This window comes from Rhinopithecus bieti, unplaced genomic scaffold (assembly GCF_001698545.2).
Source record: "Rhinopithecus bieti isolate Rb0 unplaced genomic scaffold, ASM169854v2 scaffold_6063, whole genome shotgun sequence".
Taxonomy (NCBI): domain Eukaryota; kingdom Metazoa; phylum Chordata; class Mammalia; order Primates; family Cercopithecidae; genus Rhinopithecus; species Rhinopithecus bieti.
Window position 1 is genome coordinate 882,582 of NW_016805186.1, and position 12,270 is coordinate 894,851.

At 42.5% G+C, this 12,270-nt stretch overlaps 1 protein-coding gene across 1 annotated transcript; it reads left to right on the forward strand.

Moving 5' to 3' along the window:
• Window positions 1-789: 789 nt before the first annotated feature.
• PRXL2C (peroxiredoxin like 2C) lies at window positions 790-11,799 on the forward strand. Its single transcript, XM_017871485.1, has 4 exons — window positions 790-891; window positions 1,053-1,158; window positions 6,677-6,808; window positions 10,785-11,799. The coding sequence occupies exons 1-4, from the start codon at window positions 805-807 to the stop codon at window positions 10,910-10,912; spliced, it is 453 nt and encodes a 150-aa protein (XP_017726974.1). The 5' UTR covers window positions 790-804; the 3' UTR covers window positions 10,913-11,799.
• The last annotated feature ends 471 nt before the right edge of the window (window positions 11,800-12,270 follow it).

The window sequence follows — 12,270 nt, forward strand, 5'->3', positions numbered from 1 at the left end:
TATCCTTTGTCCTTTTTTTTTTTTTTTTTTGAGGCGGAGTCTCACTCAGCCCCCAGGCTGGAGAGCAGTGGCCCAGTCTTGGCTTGCTGCAGCCTTCGCCTCCTAGGGTTAAGTGATTCTCCTGCCTCAGCCTCCAGAGTAGCTGGGATTACAGGCACGTGCCACCACACCCAGCTAATTTTTGTAATTTTAGTAGAGACAGGGTTTCGCCATGTTGGTCAGGCTGGTCTCGATCTCCTGACCTCAGGTGATCCACCTGCCTTGACCTCCCAAAGTGCTGGGATTACAGGCGTGAGTCACCAGGCTCAGCCCTTTGTCCATTTTTTAATCAGGCTATGTTGTTTTCTTGCAAAGTTGTTTGAGTTTCTTTTACACTTTGGAAATTTGCCCCTTATCAGATGTGTAGTTTGCAGATATTTTCTCTCAATCTGTGAGGTGTCTCTTCTCTGTTGATTGTTTCCTTGGCTGTGCAGAAGCTTTTTAGTTTGATATAGTCCCATTTGTCTATTTTGCTTTTGTTTTCTGTATTTTGAGGTCATATTCTAGAAATGATGGTTTATACCCATGTCATGGCGGTTTTGTAGTTTTATTCTAGTAGTTTTGTAGTTTTAGGTCTTACGTGTAAGTCTTGAAATTCCTACTTAGCAAAAGAAACATCTGAATTAATATTTTACCATACGTATCTTTGCATTAACTCACACAATTTTGCTGTTTATTCCATTCCTCTAGAAGCCTATAGGTGGCATTAGAATGAAACAGAAGAGTTGGGTTAAGGGATGTTGTATAAAATGTGCGTAATTTCTAATGATATATACATGTCCTTTTTTTCCTCCTAAGGAAGCAAATGTCACCCTTATAGTGATTGGACAGTCATCCTACCATCATATTGAGGTAAATATCTAGTACATTGGGAGACTAATGAATGAAATCTTTTCCGACATAAAATTACATTATTTAAACCACTAAATGTAGGCTAAATTGGCTGAAGTTAGAGTATTGTTACTTTTCTCTCATTTGTTCTTGTAAAAATTCTAGCCATTCTCTCTTTTCAGCCTTTTTGCAAACTGACTGGATATTCTCATGAAATCTATGTCGATCCTGAGAGAGAAATTTATAAAAGATTGGGAATGAAAAGAGGTGAAGAAATTGCCTCCTCAGGTAAGACATAACGTGTCTCAAATAGAAAACACTCGTGGTGTATTTTCATATTTGTGTATATATGCATAGGGAAACATGGTCAATTCATAAATCAGCCCCCCCCCCTTTTTTTTTTTTTTGAGATGGAGTCTCTCTCTGTTGCCCTGGCTGGAGTGCAGTGGCGCGATCTCAGCTCACTGCAACCTCCACTTCCCGGGTTCAAATGATTCTCCTGCTTCAGCCTCCTGAGTAGCTGGGTTTACAGGCGCCTGCCACTATGCCCAGCTAATTTTTTGTATTTTTAGTAGAGATAGGGTTTCACCATGTTTGCCAGGCTGGTCTCGAACTCCTGACCTGCCTCGGCCTCCCAAAGTGCTGGGATTACAGGCGTGAGCCACTGAGCCCGGCCTTGGGCTGCTTTTTATTATTCTAATAAGTGATCCAGATACACCAGGCTCCAGAAGATTCATTTTCTGGGTGTAATGACATGGAAGGCTGTTAGCAAAGCACTGTTCAATGGAAATAAGCTGCAGAAGTGTTTTCAATGTGGTTCCATTTTTGTGAAAACAGAAATGATTTTCATAAAGATCGTGTGTGTGTGCACTTCATTATATGCTCTATTATTGCATTTAAGGGGACCAGAGAGTGTAGTTAGTTGAAGAGTTTCATGTTTATTCATCCTTACATTATGTTCTCTGCCTTGCCACAGTTCCTTGTAATTAATAGAGCTTAGAAAACTTGAGTTGCACTGGTTATGTGTGTTTCTGAAATGCCAGATGAGAGAACTCAACTCAAACAAAAATCCATCATTTTGAATAAATATTATTGACATATTGTCTGATACCCACTGTGTTGGATGCTCCCAGGAGGACAGTGGTAAAATACATAGTCCCCACCATGCAGACTCATCATCTACTCTGGGAGAGAGACACAAACAGCTAATCACAATGCCATCTAAGGGCCAGTGATGGAGGGAGGCATTCCTGACTAGAAATACCTTTGTCAGCAATTTAAGTGGAGAAGGATCTGGGCGGGCTTCTCAGAGGAGATGGTCTCAGCTCACTGTAAAAGGAGTTAGCTGGGTGAAGTGAGGGTGGGGAAGGGCACGCTAGACAGAAAGTAGCATGTGCAAAAGCACAAAGGCATGAGAAAACGTGACTCCTTCAGAAAAATACAGGTCCCTGCCTCTGTCCGGAGTGTAAGACCCAGCTAGGGGAATTGGTGTGAGCCAAGGGATAAGTTATAGCCAGTTCATGTTGAACCTGGGGTAATGTGCCAAGGAGTTTGGATTTATTCTGAAGCAGTTGGGGAATTATACAAGTGTTTGAAGCAGAAAAGTGAGACAGTCATATAACCCATGTGGAGCAGGGATTAGTGCTGGCCAAACCAGAGCCAGTGATATTCGTGACAGGGTTGTAGGGCAGGTATAAGCTAGAAAGAAATGGCAAGGCCTCAAGAGGGGATAGAGAGGAGGAGATGGGTCTGGGAGCTGTTTGTGAGGCAGAGGTGCATGATACCTTTATTGATGTTTTTTGTTTGTTTGTTTTTTTGTTTTATGAGACAGAGTTTCACTCTTATTGCCCAGGCTGGAGTGCAATGGTGTGATCTTGGCTCACTGCAATGTCTGCTTCCCGGGTTCAAGCGATTCTCCTGCTTCAGCCTCCTGAGTAGCTGGGATTACAGGCATGCGCCACCATGCCCTACTAATTTTGTATTTTTAGTAGAGACGGGGTTTCTCCATGTTGGTCAGGCTGGTCTCAAACTCCCGACCTCAGGTGATCCAAAGTGCTGGAGTTACAGGCATGAACCACCGCGCCCGGCTCCTTTATTGATGTGTTTAAAGAAAAAGACCTGGCCGGGTCCGGTGGCTCAAGCCTATAATCCCAGCACTTTGGGAGGCCGAGACGGACGGATCACGAGATCAGGAGATCGAGACCATCCTGGCTAACACGGTGAAACCCCGTCTCTACTAAAATACAAAAAAATAGCCGGGCGAGGTGGCGGGCGCCTGTAGTCCCAGCTACTCGGGAGGCTGAGGCAGGAGAATGGTGTGAACCCGGGAGGCGGAGCTTGCAGTGAGCTGAGATCTGGCCACTGCACTCCAGCCTGGGCCACAGAGAGAGACTCCGTCTCAAAAAAAAAAAAAAGAGACCTAAACTTGATCAGAACTCATGATGATCCAGCATAAACACAGAGTCTGCTTGTTTCTCTCTCTTTAGTATAGGAAATCATAGCAGTACAGATCGTGAACCTTACTTTTTGGTACACAGTTTTTATGTGCTGTAATAGAGTCTCAGCATGTGTAAGGTCTGTTTAATTATTTAGCACTTTAGGGCTGGGCGCTGTGGCTCATGCCTGTAATCCCAGGATTTTGGGAGGCCAAGGCGGGTGGATCACCTGAGGTTGGGAGTTCGTGACCAGCCTGACCAACATGGAGAAACTCCATCTCTACTAAAAATACAAAATTAGCCGGGTGTGGTGGTGCACATCTGTAATCCCAGCTACTCGGGAGACTGAGGCAGGAGAATTGCTTGACCCCGGAAGGCGGAGGTTGCGGTGAGCCGAGATTGTGCCATTGCACTCTTGTCTGGGCAACAAGAGCGAGACTCTGTCTCAAAAAAAAAAAAATTAGCACTTTATATCTAAACTGTTGAGTTTCACTTTAGTTGCACCTCACTATTCATTGCCACAGTAAAGATATGGAATTGCAAAGTAAATAGATGAAAACTAAGTTGAATATATGCTTGTAATTATAAGAGAGGGTGTATTCAAATCTTCACTACTTCGACCTGTGTTAAAGGACTGCATTGCCAAACAAAACATTAGGTTCTCATAAAATAACTTTTTTAAGGTTTCTCCCTAGAAAAACATAAAGCATAAATCTCAAAGTCAGTCTCAGAATAGTCTTACTTGAAAACTAAGGCACTAAAATGTACAATTATAATTTAAAATTAATGGTACCTATTTTATAAAGACGAAGAATAAGAAAATGAAGCCATTACATACAAGGCAGTACTGGGTTTACAGAAGACTGAAAACGAAGTTTGACACATAAGAATTAAATTCAAACTGGCAAAACTAGATTGTGCTTGACAACAAAGATTACTTAGTTCTAAGCTATGGAATCTCAAGTTGAATTTCTAAAATTTCTGAAATATTAACTGACCCCTTCTTTGAACATAAGAAGAGAGTTTGGGCTGGGTGTGGTGGCTCACACCTGCATTCCTAGCACTTTGGGAGACCGAGGTGGGAGGACTTCTTGAGTGTAGGAATTCGAGACCAGCCTGGGCAACATGGCGAAACCCTGTCTCTACGAAAAGTACAAAATTAGCTGAGCNTAGTCTTACTTGAAAAACTAAGGCACTAAAAATGTACAATTATAATTTAAAATTAATGGTACCTATTTTATAAAGACGAAGAATAAGAAAATGAAGCCATTACATACAAGGCAGTACTGGGTTTACAGAAGACTGAAAAACGAAGTTTGACACATAAGAATTAAATTCAAACTGGCAAAACTAGATTGTGCTTGACAACAAAGATTACTTAGTTCTAAGCTATGGAATCTCAAGTTGAATTTCTAAAATTTCTGAAATATTAACTGACCCCTTCTTTGAACATAAGAAGAGAGTTTGGGCTGGGTGTGGTGGCTCACACCTGCATTCCTAGCACTTTGGGAGACCGAGGTGGGAGGACTTCTTGAGTGTAGGAATTCGAGACCAGCCTGGGCAACATGGCGAAACCCTGTCTCTACGAAAAGTACAAAAATTAGCTGAGCGTGGTGTGTGCCTGTACTCCCTGCTATGTGGGTGGTGTGTGCTTGTACTCCCTGCTATGTGGGAGGCTGAGGCGGGAGAATTGGTTGCAGTCTGGGAGGTTGAGGCTGCAGTGAGCCGTGATCGTGCCACTGCACTCCAGCCTGGGTGACGATTGAGGCTCTGTCTCAAACAATTTTTTTGAATTTTAAAAAATAAGGAGAGAGTTTGGATTTCTGAACATTTATTTCACATATAGAATCCTATAAGATAGTAAAATTCAAGGCCAGGCACAGTGGCTCACACTTGTAATCCCAGCACTTTGGGAGGCAGAGGTGGGAGGATCTCTTGAGGCCAGGAATTTGAGACCAGCCTGGTCAACAAAGTGAGACCCCATCTCTACAAAAGAAAATTTTTTAATTAGCCAGGATTGGTGGCATGAACCAGTGGTCGCAGCTACTTAGGAAGCCAAAGGGGGAGGATCGCCTGAGCCCAGGAGTTGGAGGCTGCATTGAGCTATGATGGTGCCACTGCACTCCAGACTGAGCAACAGAGCATGACCCTGTCTCTCAAAAAACAAAGTAAAACTTAATCTTTTACTCAAGTCTCAAGTCTCTATGCTAGTGAGCCTGTATTTGTTTCTTGGTAAGATAAATGCTCATTATAATGTAAACATGAAAGAAATCAAAGAGTTGAAGAGATGAAGGGAAATAATAGATATTTGGAAATATTAGGAAATGAGGCAGGCCAAAGGCTGCATAGTCATTAAAATAAGAAGCTAAAAGACAGACATAAATGGCAGGGATAGGAGAAAAATTAATTACAAGGAGAGTAAAGAGACTGAGTTTCTTTGCTCAAACGAAGTGGAAATTAAGTATCAGCCACTGTGAGAACAGAAATAGAAAACTGACAGCCAAGGAGAAGTGAAGAGGTAGCTACAGTGGCTGTTGTCACAGCTAAACCCCCATGTCTCAGTAGCATGACATGGTAGGAGGTTATTTCTTTTTATCTTAAATTTCAAGAACGGTTTTTCTATTTGGATGCTCTTCCTCTTGAGCAGCAGTTCCGGGATCCAGGCACCTTCCACCTTGTGCTTTGCCATGTTCAACCCAAGCCTTCCAAGAATGTAGAAGGAACATGAGAATCACTTGTGGGAGGAGCTTGGCCTGGAAGCAGCACAGATCATTTCATTCATTGTTTATGACGTATTCACATACCTTGCCTAACTGCAACTAAGACTGGAAAATATACTTTAGCTGTGGGCCCAGAAAGAGGAAACAGGTTTTGACCAACACGTAACAGTCTGTGTCACAACGTCTCTTGAAAAGGACAGTAGCTGCCTATTAATAAGTGAGACTAAACAGAGTATAAACGGGGAATTAAAATGGGAAAGCACTGCTAATTTGAGAAGTCTATAGTTGACATTTTTCTCTGGCGGAAAATGATGTGGGTCTGTCATCACGTTTTCCTTTAAAGCAGTAGTTCTTAACTGGGACATTACTCCTTTCTCCCCTGGGAGACATTTGGCATTGTCTGAAGATGTTTTTGGTTTTTACAACTTGGTAAACGGTGCCACTGGTATTTAGTGGGTATAGAAGGCGATGATGTTGCAAAACACCTTATGTCGCACAGGACAGAGAATGATCTGAGCCAAAATGTTGATAGTAAAAGGTTGAGAAACTATTATTTGAAGGAAGACAGAGAATGTCTTCTAGAAATACATTATCTTCTTAATATCAAATTGAATATAAAATGACGTCTAAAGACAGTTTTCAACATTTCAGGACAGAGCCCCCACGTAAAATCAAATCTACTCTCAGGAAGCCTTCAGAGCCTGTGGCGGGCAGTGACTGGCCCTCTCTTTGATTTTCAAGGAGACCCAGCTCAGCAAGGTGGAATCCTCATTTTAGGTCCAGGTAAGCATTCAAAGCCCAGGTTCAGCAGTAGACGTCTTGTTCCTTTTACAAGTTCAGAGGCCGCTGTTTTCTTTTCTTTTTTTTTTTTTTTTTTTGAGGCAGAGTCTCACTCTGTCACCCAGGCTGGAGTGCAGTGGCCGGATCTCGGCTCACTGCAAGCTCCACCTCCCAGGTTCACGCCATTCTCCTGCCTCAGCCTCCCGAGTAGCTGGGACTACAGGCGCCCGCCACCACGCCCGGCTAATTTTTTCTATTTTTAGTAGAGATGGGGTTTCACCGTGTTAGCCAGGATAGTCTCGACTTCTGACCTTGTGATTTGCCTCCCTCTGCCTCCCAAAGTGCTGGGATTACAGGCGTGAGCCACCGTGCCCGGCCCAGAGGCCACCATTTTCTTCATAAAGCAGACATCCTGTACAAATGGACATCTTGGCATTACAATCAGGATGCTATGCTTTTGTAGAGGGGGATCTTTTGTTTTCAAAGGCTTCCGTGTATTTTGATGTTTATGCATTTGATGAGCGTGTCCATCATCCCGTGCCTGGATGATTCCCCACAATCACCTGTGGGTTGGTGATCTGTATATAGCCTTGATACTCCCCTATTTAGGAATGTTCAGTGGAGATGACCATTTCCGAATAGGGGAAAATCGTCACAGGCTTTTTTTGTCAAGAAAAGAATCCATGTAGTTATTCATACCTAACAAAACTAGGAGACTTACTCAGTGTCAGCAAGTAAGTCAGTGCTAGGGACAGCTCATCCCACTGAGGCCGGGCACGGTGGCTCACACCTGTAATCCCAGCACTTTGGGAGGCCGAGGCGGGTGGATCACTTGAGGCCAGGAGTTCGAGACCAGCCTGGCTAACTTGGTGAAACCCCATCTCTACTAAAAATACAAAAAATTACCGGGCATGGTGGTGCATGCTTGTCATCCCAGCTACTTGGGAGGCTAAGGCAGGAGAATCACTTGAACCTGGGAGGCGGAGGTTGCAGTGAGCCGAGATCGTGCCACTGCACTCCAGCCTGGGTGACAAGAAGGAAACTCCCTCTCAAAAAAAAAAAAAGAATGGGATTGAGGTCCAACTATACGCCACACACTGTTAACAACTTTATTGATGGGTGTGGACCACCTGAGATTACTGTGGCTCGTCTCTGCTAAGTGTTTGAACAGATGTATTTGAACAGATGTAAGGATTGTGGACATCTAAGTGTATTGTAACTGATTGGATCTCTACTGTGTACCAGCATTGCAGCAAGGAACAAACACCCGTATCAGACAGGGTTCAAAAGCCTAAATCACTATACTGTAAGATCATCTTTTTGCTTTTTCTTCCTCTTTAAAACTGTCCATCTTAATGAGCATAGCTTATAAGAGTTACAAAAGTAATATTTATTTTCATAAATACTTTTTTTTTTTTTTGAGATGGAGCCTCACTCTGTCACCAGGCTGGAGTGCAGTGGTGCAATCTCGGTTCACTACATCCGCTACCTCCCAAGTTCAAACGATTTTCCTGCCTCAGCCTCCCGAGTAGGTGGGACTGCAGGCACCCACCACCACACCCAGCTAATTTTTGTATTTTTAGTAGAGACAAGGTTTCACCAGGTTGGCCAGAATGGTCTCAATTACTTGACCTCGTGATATGCCAACCTCTGCCTCCCAAAGTGCTGGGATTACAGGTGTGAGCCACCACGCCCAGCCAATACCATATTTTTTAGAAGGAGGGTTTTGACTGAGTAATACGACTTTTGGGCTTTTTGCAGCTGGAACGTTATAGCCAAAATCTCCCTTTCCCTCCCTCTCGTGAATTTATAGCAGTTAGATTAGTTATAAAAAGAAGCCCTGATTAATGAGAATGAATCCTATGCATTAGCCCAGCATGACATTAGCCATATTTCTGAACAACTTATTTCTATCCTCAGACCCAAAAGGGGATGTTTTGGGGCCCCTTATTTCCATGTCTCTGAAGCATTTGTCCACATCTTGTGTTGTGTAAGAATAAAGAATACATGGGCCGGGCACGGTGGCTCACTCCTGTAATCCTAACACTTTGGGAGCCAGAAGCGGGCAGATCACAAGGTCAGGAGATTGAGACAATCCTGACTAACATGGTGAAACCCCATCTCTACTAAAAATACAAAAAATTAGCTGGGAGTGGTGGCACGCACCTGTAGTTCCAGCTACTTGCGAGGCTGAGGCAGGAGAATCACTTGAACCTGGGAGGTGGAGGTTGCAGTGAGCCAAAATCATGCCACTGCACTCCAGCCTGGGCGAGAGACCGAGACGCCGTCTCAAAAAATAAGTAAGTAAAAAATAAAGAGCACATGGAGAACATCATTTGTGTGCCAACTTGGGACCATACAGTCATCCCTCAGCATCCATGGGGAACTGGTTCCTGGACCTGCAGTGGATCCCAGAATCTGAGATGCTCAAGTGTCTTATATAAAATGCTGTAGTATTTGGATGTAGCCTATGCACGTCCTCCCCTGCACTTTTTTTTTTTTTTTTGAGACGGAGTCTCGCTCTGTCCCCCAAGCTGGAGTGCAGTGGCGCTATCTCAGCTCACTGCAAGCTCTGCCTCCCAGGTTTACGCCATTCTCCTGCCTCAGCCTCCCAAGTAGCTGGGACTACAGGCGCCCGCCACCTCACCCGGCTAGTTTTTTGTATTTTAGTAGAGACGGGGTTTCACCGGGTTAGCCAGGATGGTCTCGATCTCCTGACCTCATGATCCGCCCGTCTCGGCCTCCCAAAGTGCTGAGATTACAGGCTTGAGCCACCGTGCCCAGCCTTCTAGTTTACTTATAATACCAAATGCAATGTAAATAGTTGTTGTACTGTACTATTTAGGGAATAATGACCAGGAAAAAAATGTCTGTACATATTCAGCACATATGCAGCTATCCTTTCCTTCCTGAATATTTTCAATCCGTGGTTTGTTGAATGAGGATGCAGAACCCATGGATTCAGAAGGCCAGCTGTCCTTAGAAAACATGCCTCATGGCCCAGCGCAATGGCTCACGCCTGTAATCCCAGCACTTTGGGAGGCCGAGGTGGGTGGATCACAAGGTCAAGAGATCAAAACCATCCTGGCCAACCTGGTGAAACCCCATCTCTACTAAAAATACAAAAATTAGCTGGGTATGGTGGTGCATGCCCGTAGTCCCAGCTACTCGGGAGGCTGAGGCAAGAGAATCACTTGAACCTAGGAGGCAGAGGTTGCAGTGAGCCAAGATCACGCCACTGCACTCCAGCCTGGGTGACAGAGCTAGACTCCATCTCAAAAAAAAAAAAAAAAAAGAAAGAAAACATGCCTCATGTGATACTTATATGTAATGGTTTAAGTTAAAATTCTTGAGTTCAAGAATCAAACAAACTAGATTTTGATTTTAAATGATTGATGTTAAATTGATGATTGTAAATTATAAACTCTGTATTTGAACAGATGTAAGGATTGGGGACATCTAAGTGTATTATAACTGACTGTCTTTTAAGGCCTTATTTTAGAGCCTCTTTTGGGCTATGGTTATAATACAGATAGCCTGTTATATCAGTATTTGGGAGTGGATTTTTTGAAGTGAGTGATTTATTCCCTTATTATATTTATTCTGTTATTAGATTTAAGAAACAGATGTAATTTTCCAGCTTGATATCTATGGGAGTTCCATATTCTGCCCGTCCGACAGGACATTTTATTTAATTATATTTAATAAAACCTAACAGAAGGTTATAATTTAAAAATCTTTCCCCTTGGATGTCATAAAACATCAAGTATCACTCTTATTTAACCATAATCCTTGTCATACTTTATTACCATGATTAAAAATTATGATGGCATTATATAGAGAATATAATGCATGCCAGGTAATTAATTTTTCCCTTTGGACTAATTAAAGGTTGAAAAGCGTCCTTGATTTTAGTAAGCAGTAAATCTGATGAATAATACTTACTATGCCTCAGCCTTTTATTCTTACTCTCTTCCAGGTAACAACATCCATTTTATACACCGCGATAGGAATAGGTTGGATCACAAACCCATCAACTCTGTTTTACAGCTGGTAGGAGTTCAGCATGTGAACTTTACAAACAGACCTTCAGTTATCCATGTGTGACTTAAAATGCAATCAGTCACTTTCACTGGTCCTTCTGGAGTGTGACCTTCAACATCCTCGGGCAGTGTCGAACCTGCCGTCCCTTCCCAGCCTTTGAGGAGTTAGGGGAGCATAAAGGGGGCTTGAAGCAGGTGAGTTGCATGCTGGGAGGCATCAGTTGTCAACAATGTGATAAATACTTCCATTTTATAACTTAACATTTTATACAAAATAACAAAAATGAATATACAAAATATAACTTTAAACCTATAAAACCTATAAAATCATAAATATTTGTTATTTTACATTATGGTATATTCAATGAAAGATTTTTTTGGCAATGTAAATTCTGATGAATATATAAAGGGATGGGAGAGCAGCAGAAGACCATTGTATTCAGTGAAGAAGACAAAATATCAAATTCTGTCAACAATGTAACTTCATTTTTATATGTATATATTTGTATTTTTGTATGCTTAGGAAAAAGACAGTAAACACCAAAATGTTCCCAGTAGGTATCTCTGTGTTATTATTTTCTTTTCTGTACTTTTCTGTATTTCCCAACTGTTATATAATGAGCATGATTAACATTGTAGGGCCAGGAAAAGGTCTTTAAACATTGTACAACAATTTTATGCCTACATAACAACCTTCACAAAAGTGCAAATCATTTAAGCTGCAGTCCACTTTTCCATCCTAACTGCTTTACTCAGAGTAGGTGGGGCAATCCAAACATCTGATATACAGCCAGTGTCCACAGCACCTTCTCAAACTACATACTTGCTATCCATTTCACTACGATTTTGGGGGCCTGGGGGAGCTATGGAGAAAAAATTTGTTTTAGATATTTAAGATATATATTTAAAATATGGTCGGTATGCTTTTGAAAGGGAACTGTAAGGTTTGTTTTTTGTTTTGTTTTTTTTGAAATGGAGTTTCACTCTTGTTGCCCAGGCTGGAGTGCAATGGCACAATCTTGGCTTACCACAACCTCTGCCTCCTGGGTTCAAGCGATTCTCCTGCCTCAGCCTCCCAAGTAGCTGGGATTACAGTCATGTGCCACCACGCCCGGCTAATTCTCTATTTTTAGTAGAGATAGGGTTTCTCCATGTTGATCAGGCTGGTCTTGAACTCCCGACCTCAGGTGATCCGCCTGCCTCAGCCTCCCAGAGTGCTAGGATTACAGGTATGAGCCACCACGCCTGGCCTATTTTTCTGGAATCTTAATATGTTTAGTTGAGAAGTGTCCCAGAAATCCTGATGAAAGTATAGCAAAATCAGAATTTTGGTAATAGCAAGTACAATACTGCTTTGAACTCAATACTTTTATATGAAGCATATAAAGTTACAAAAAAACTAATGTATTCAAATAGTTGCAT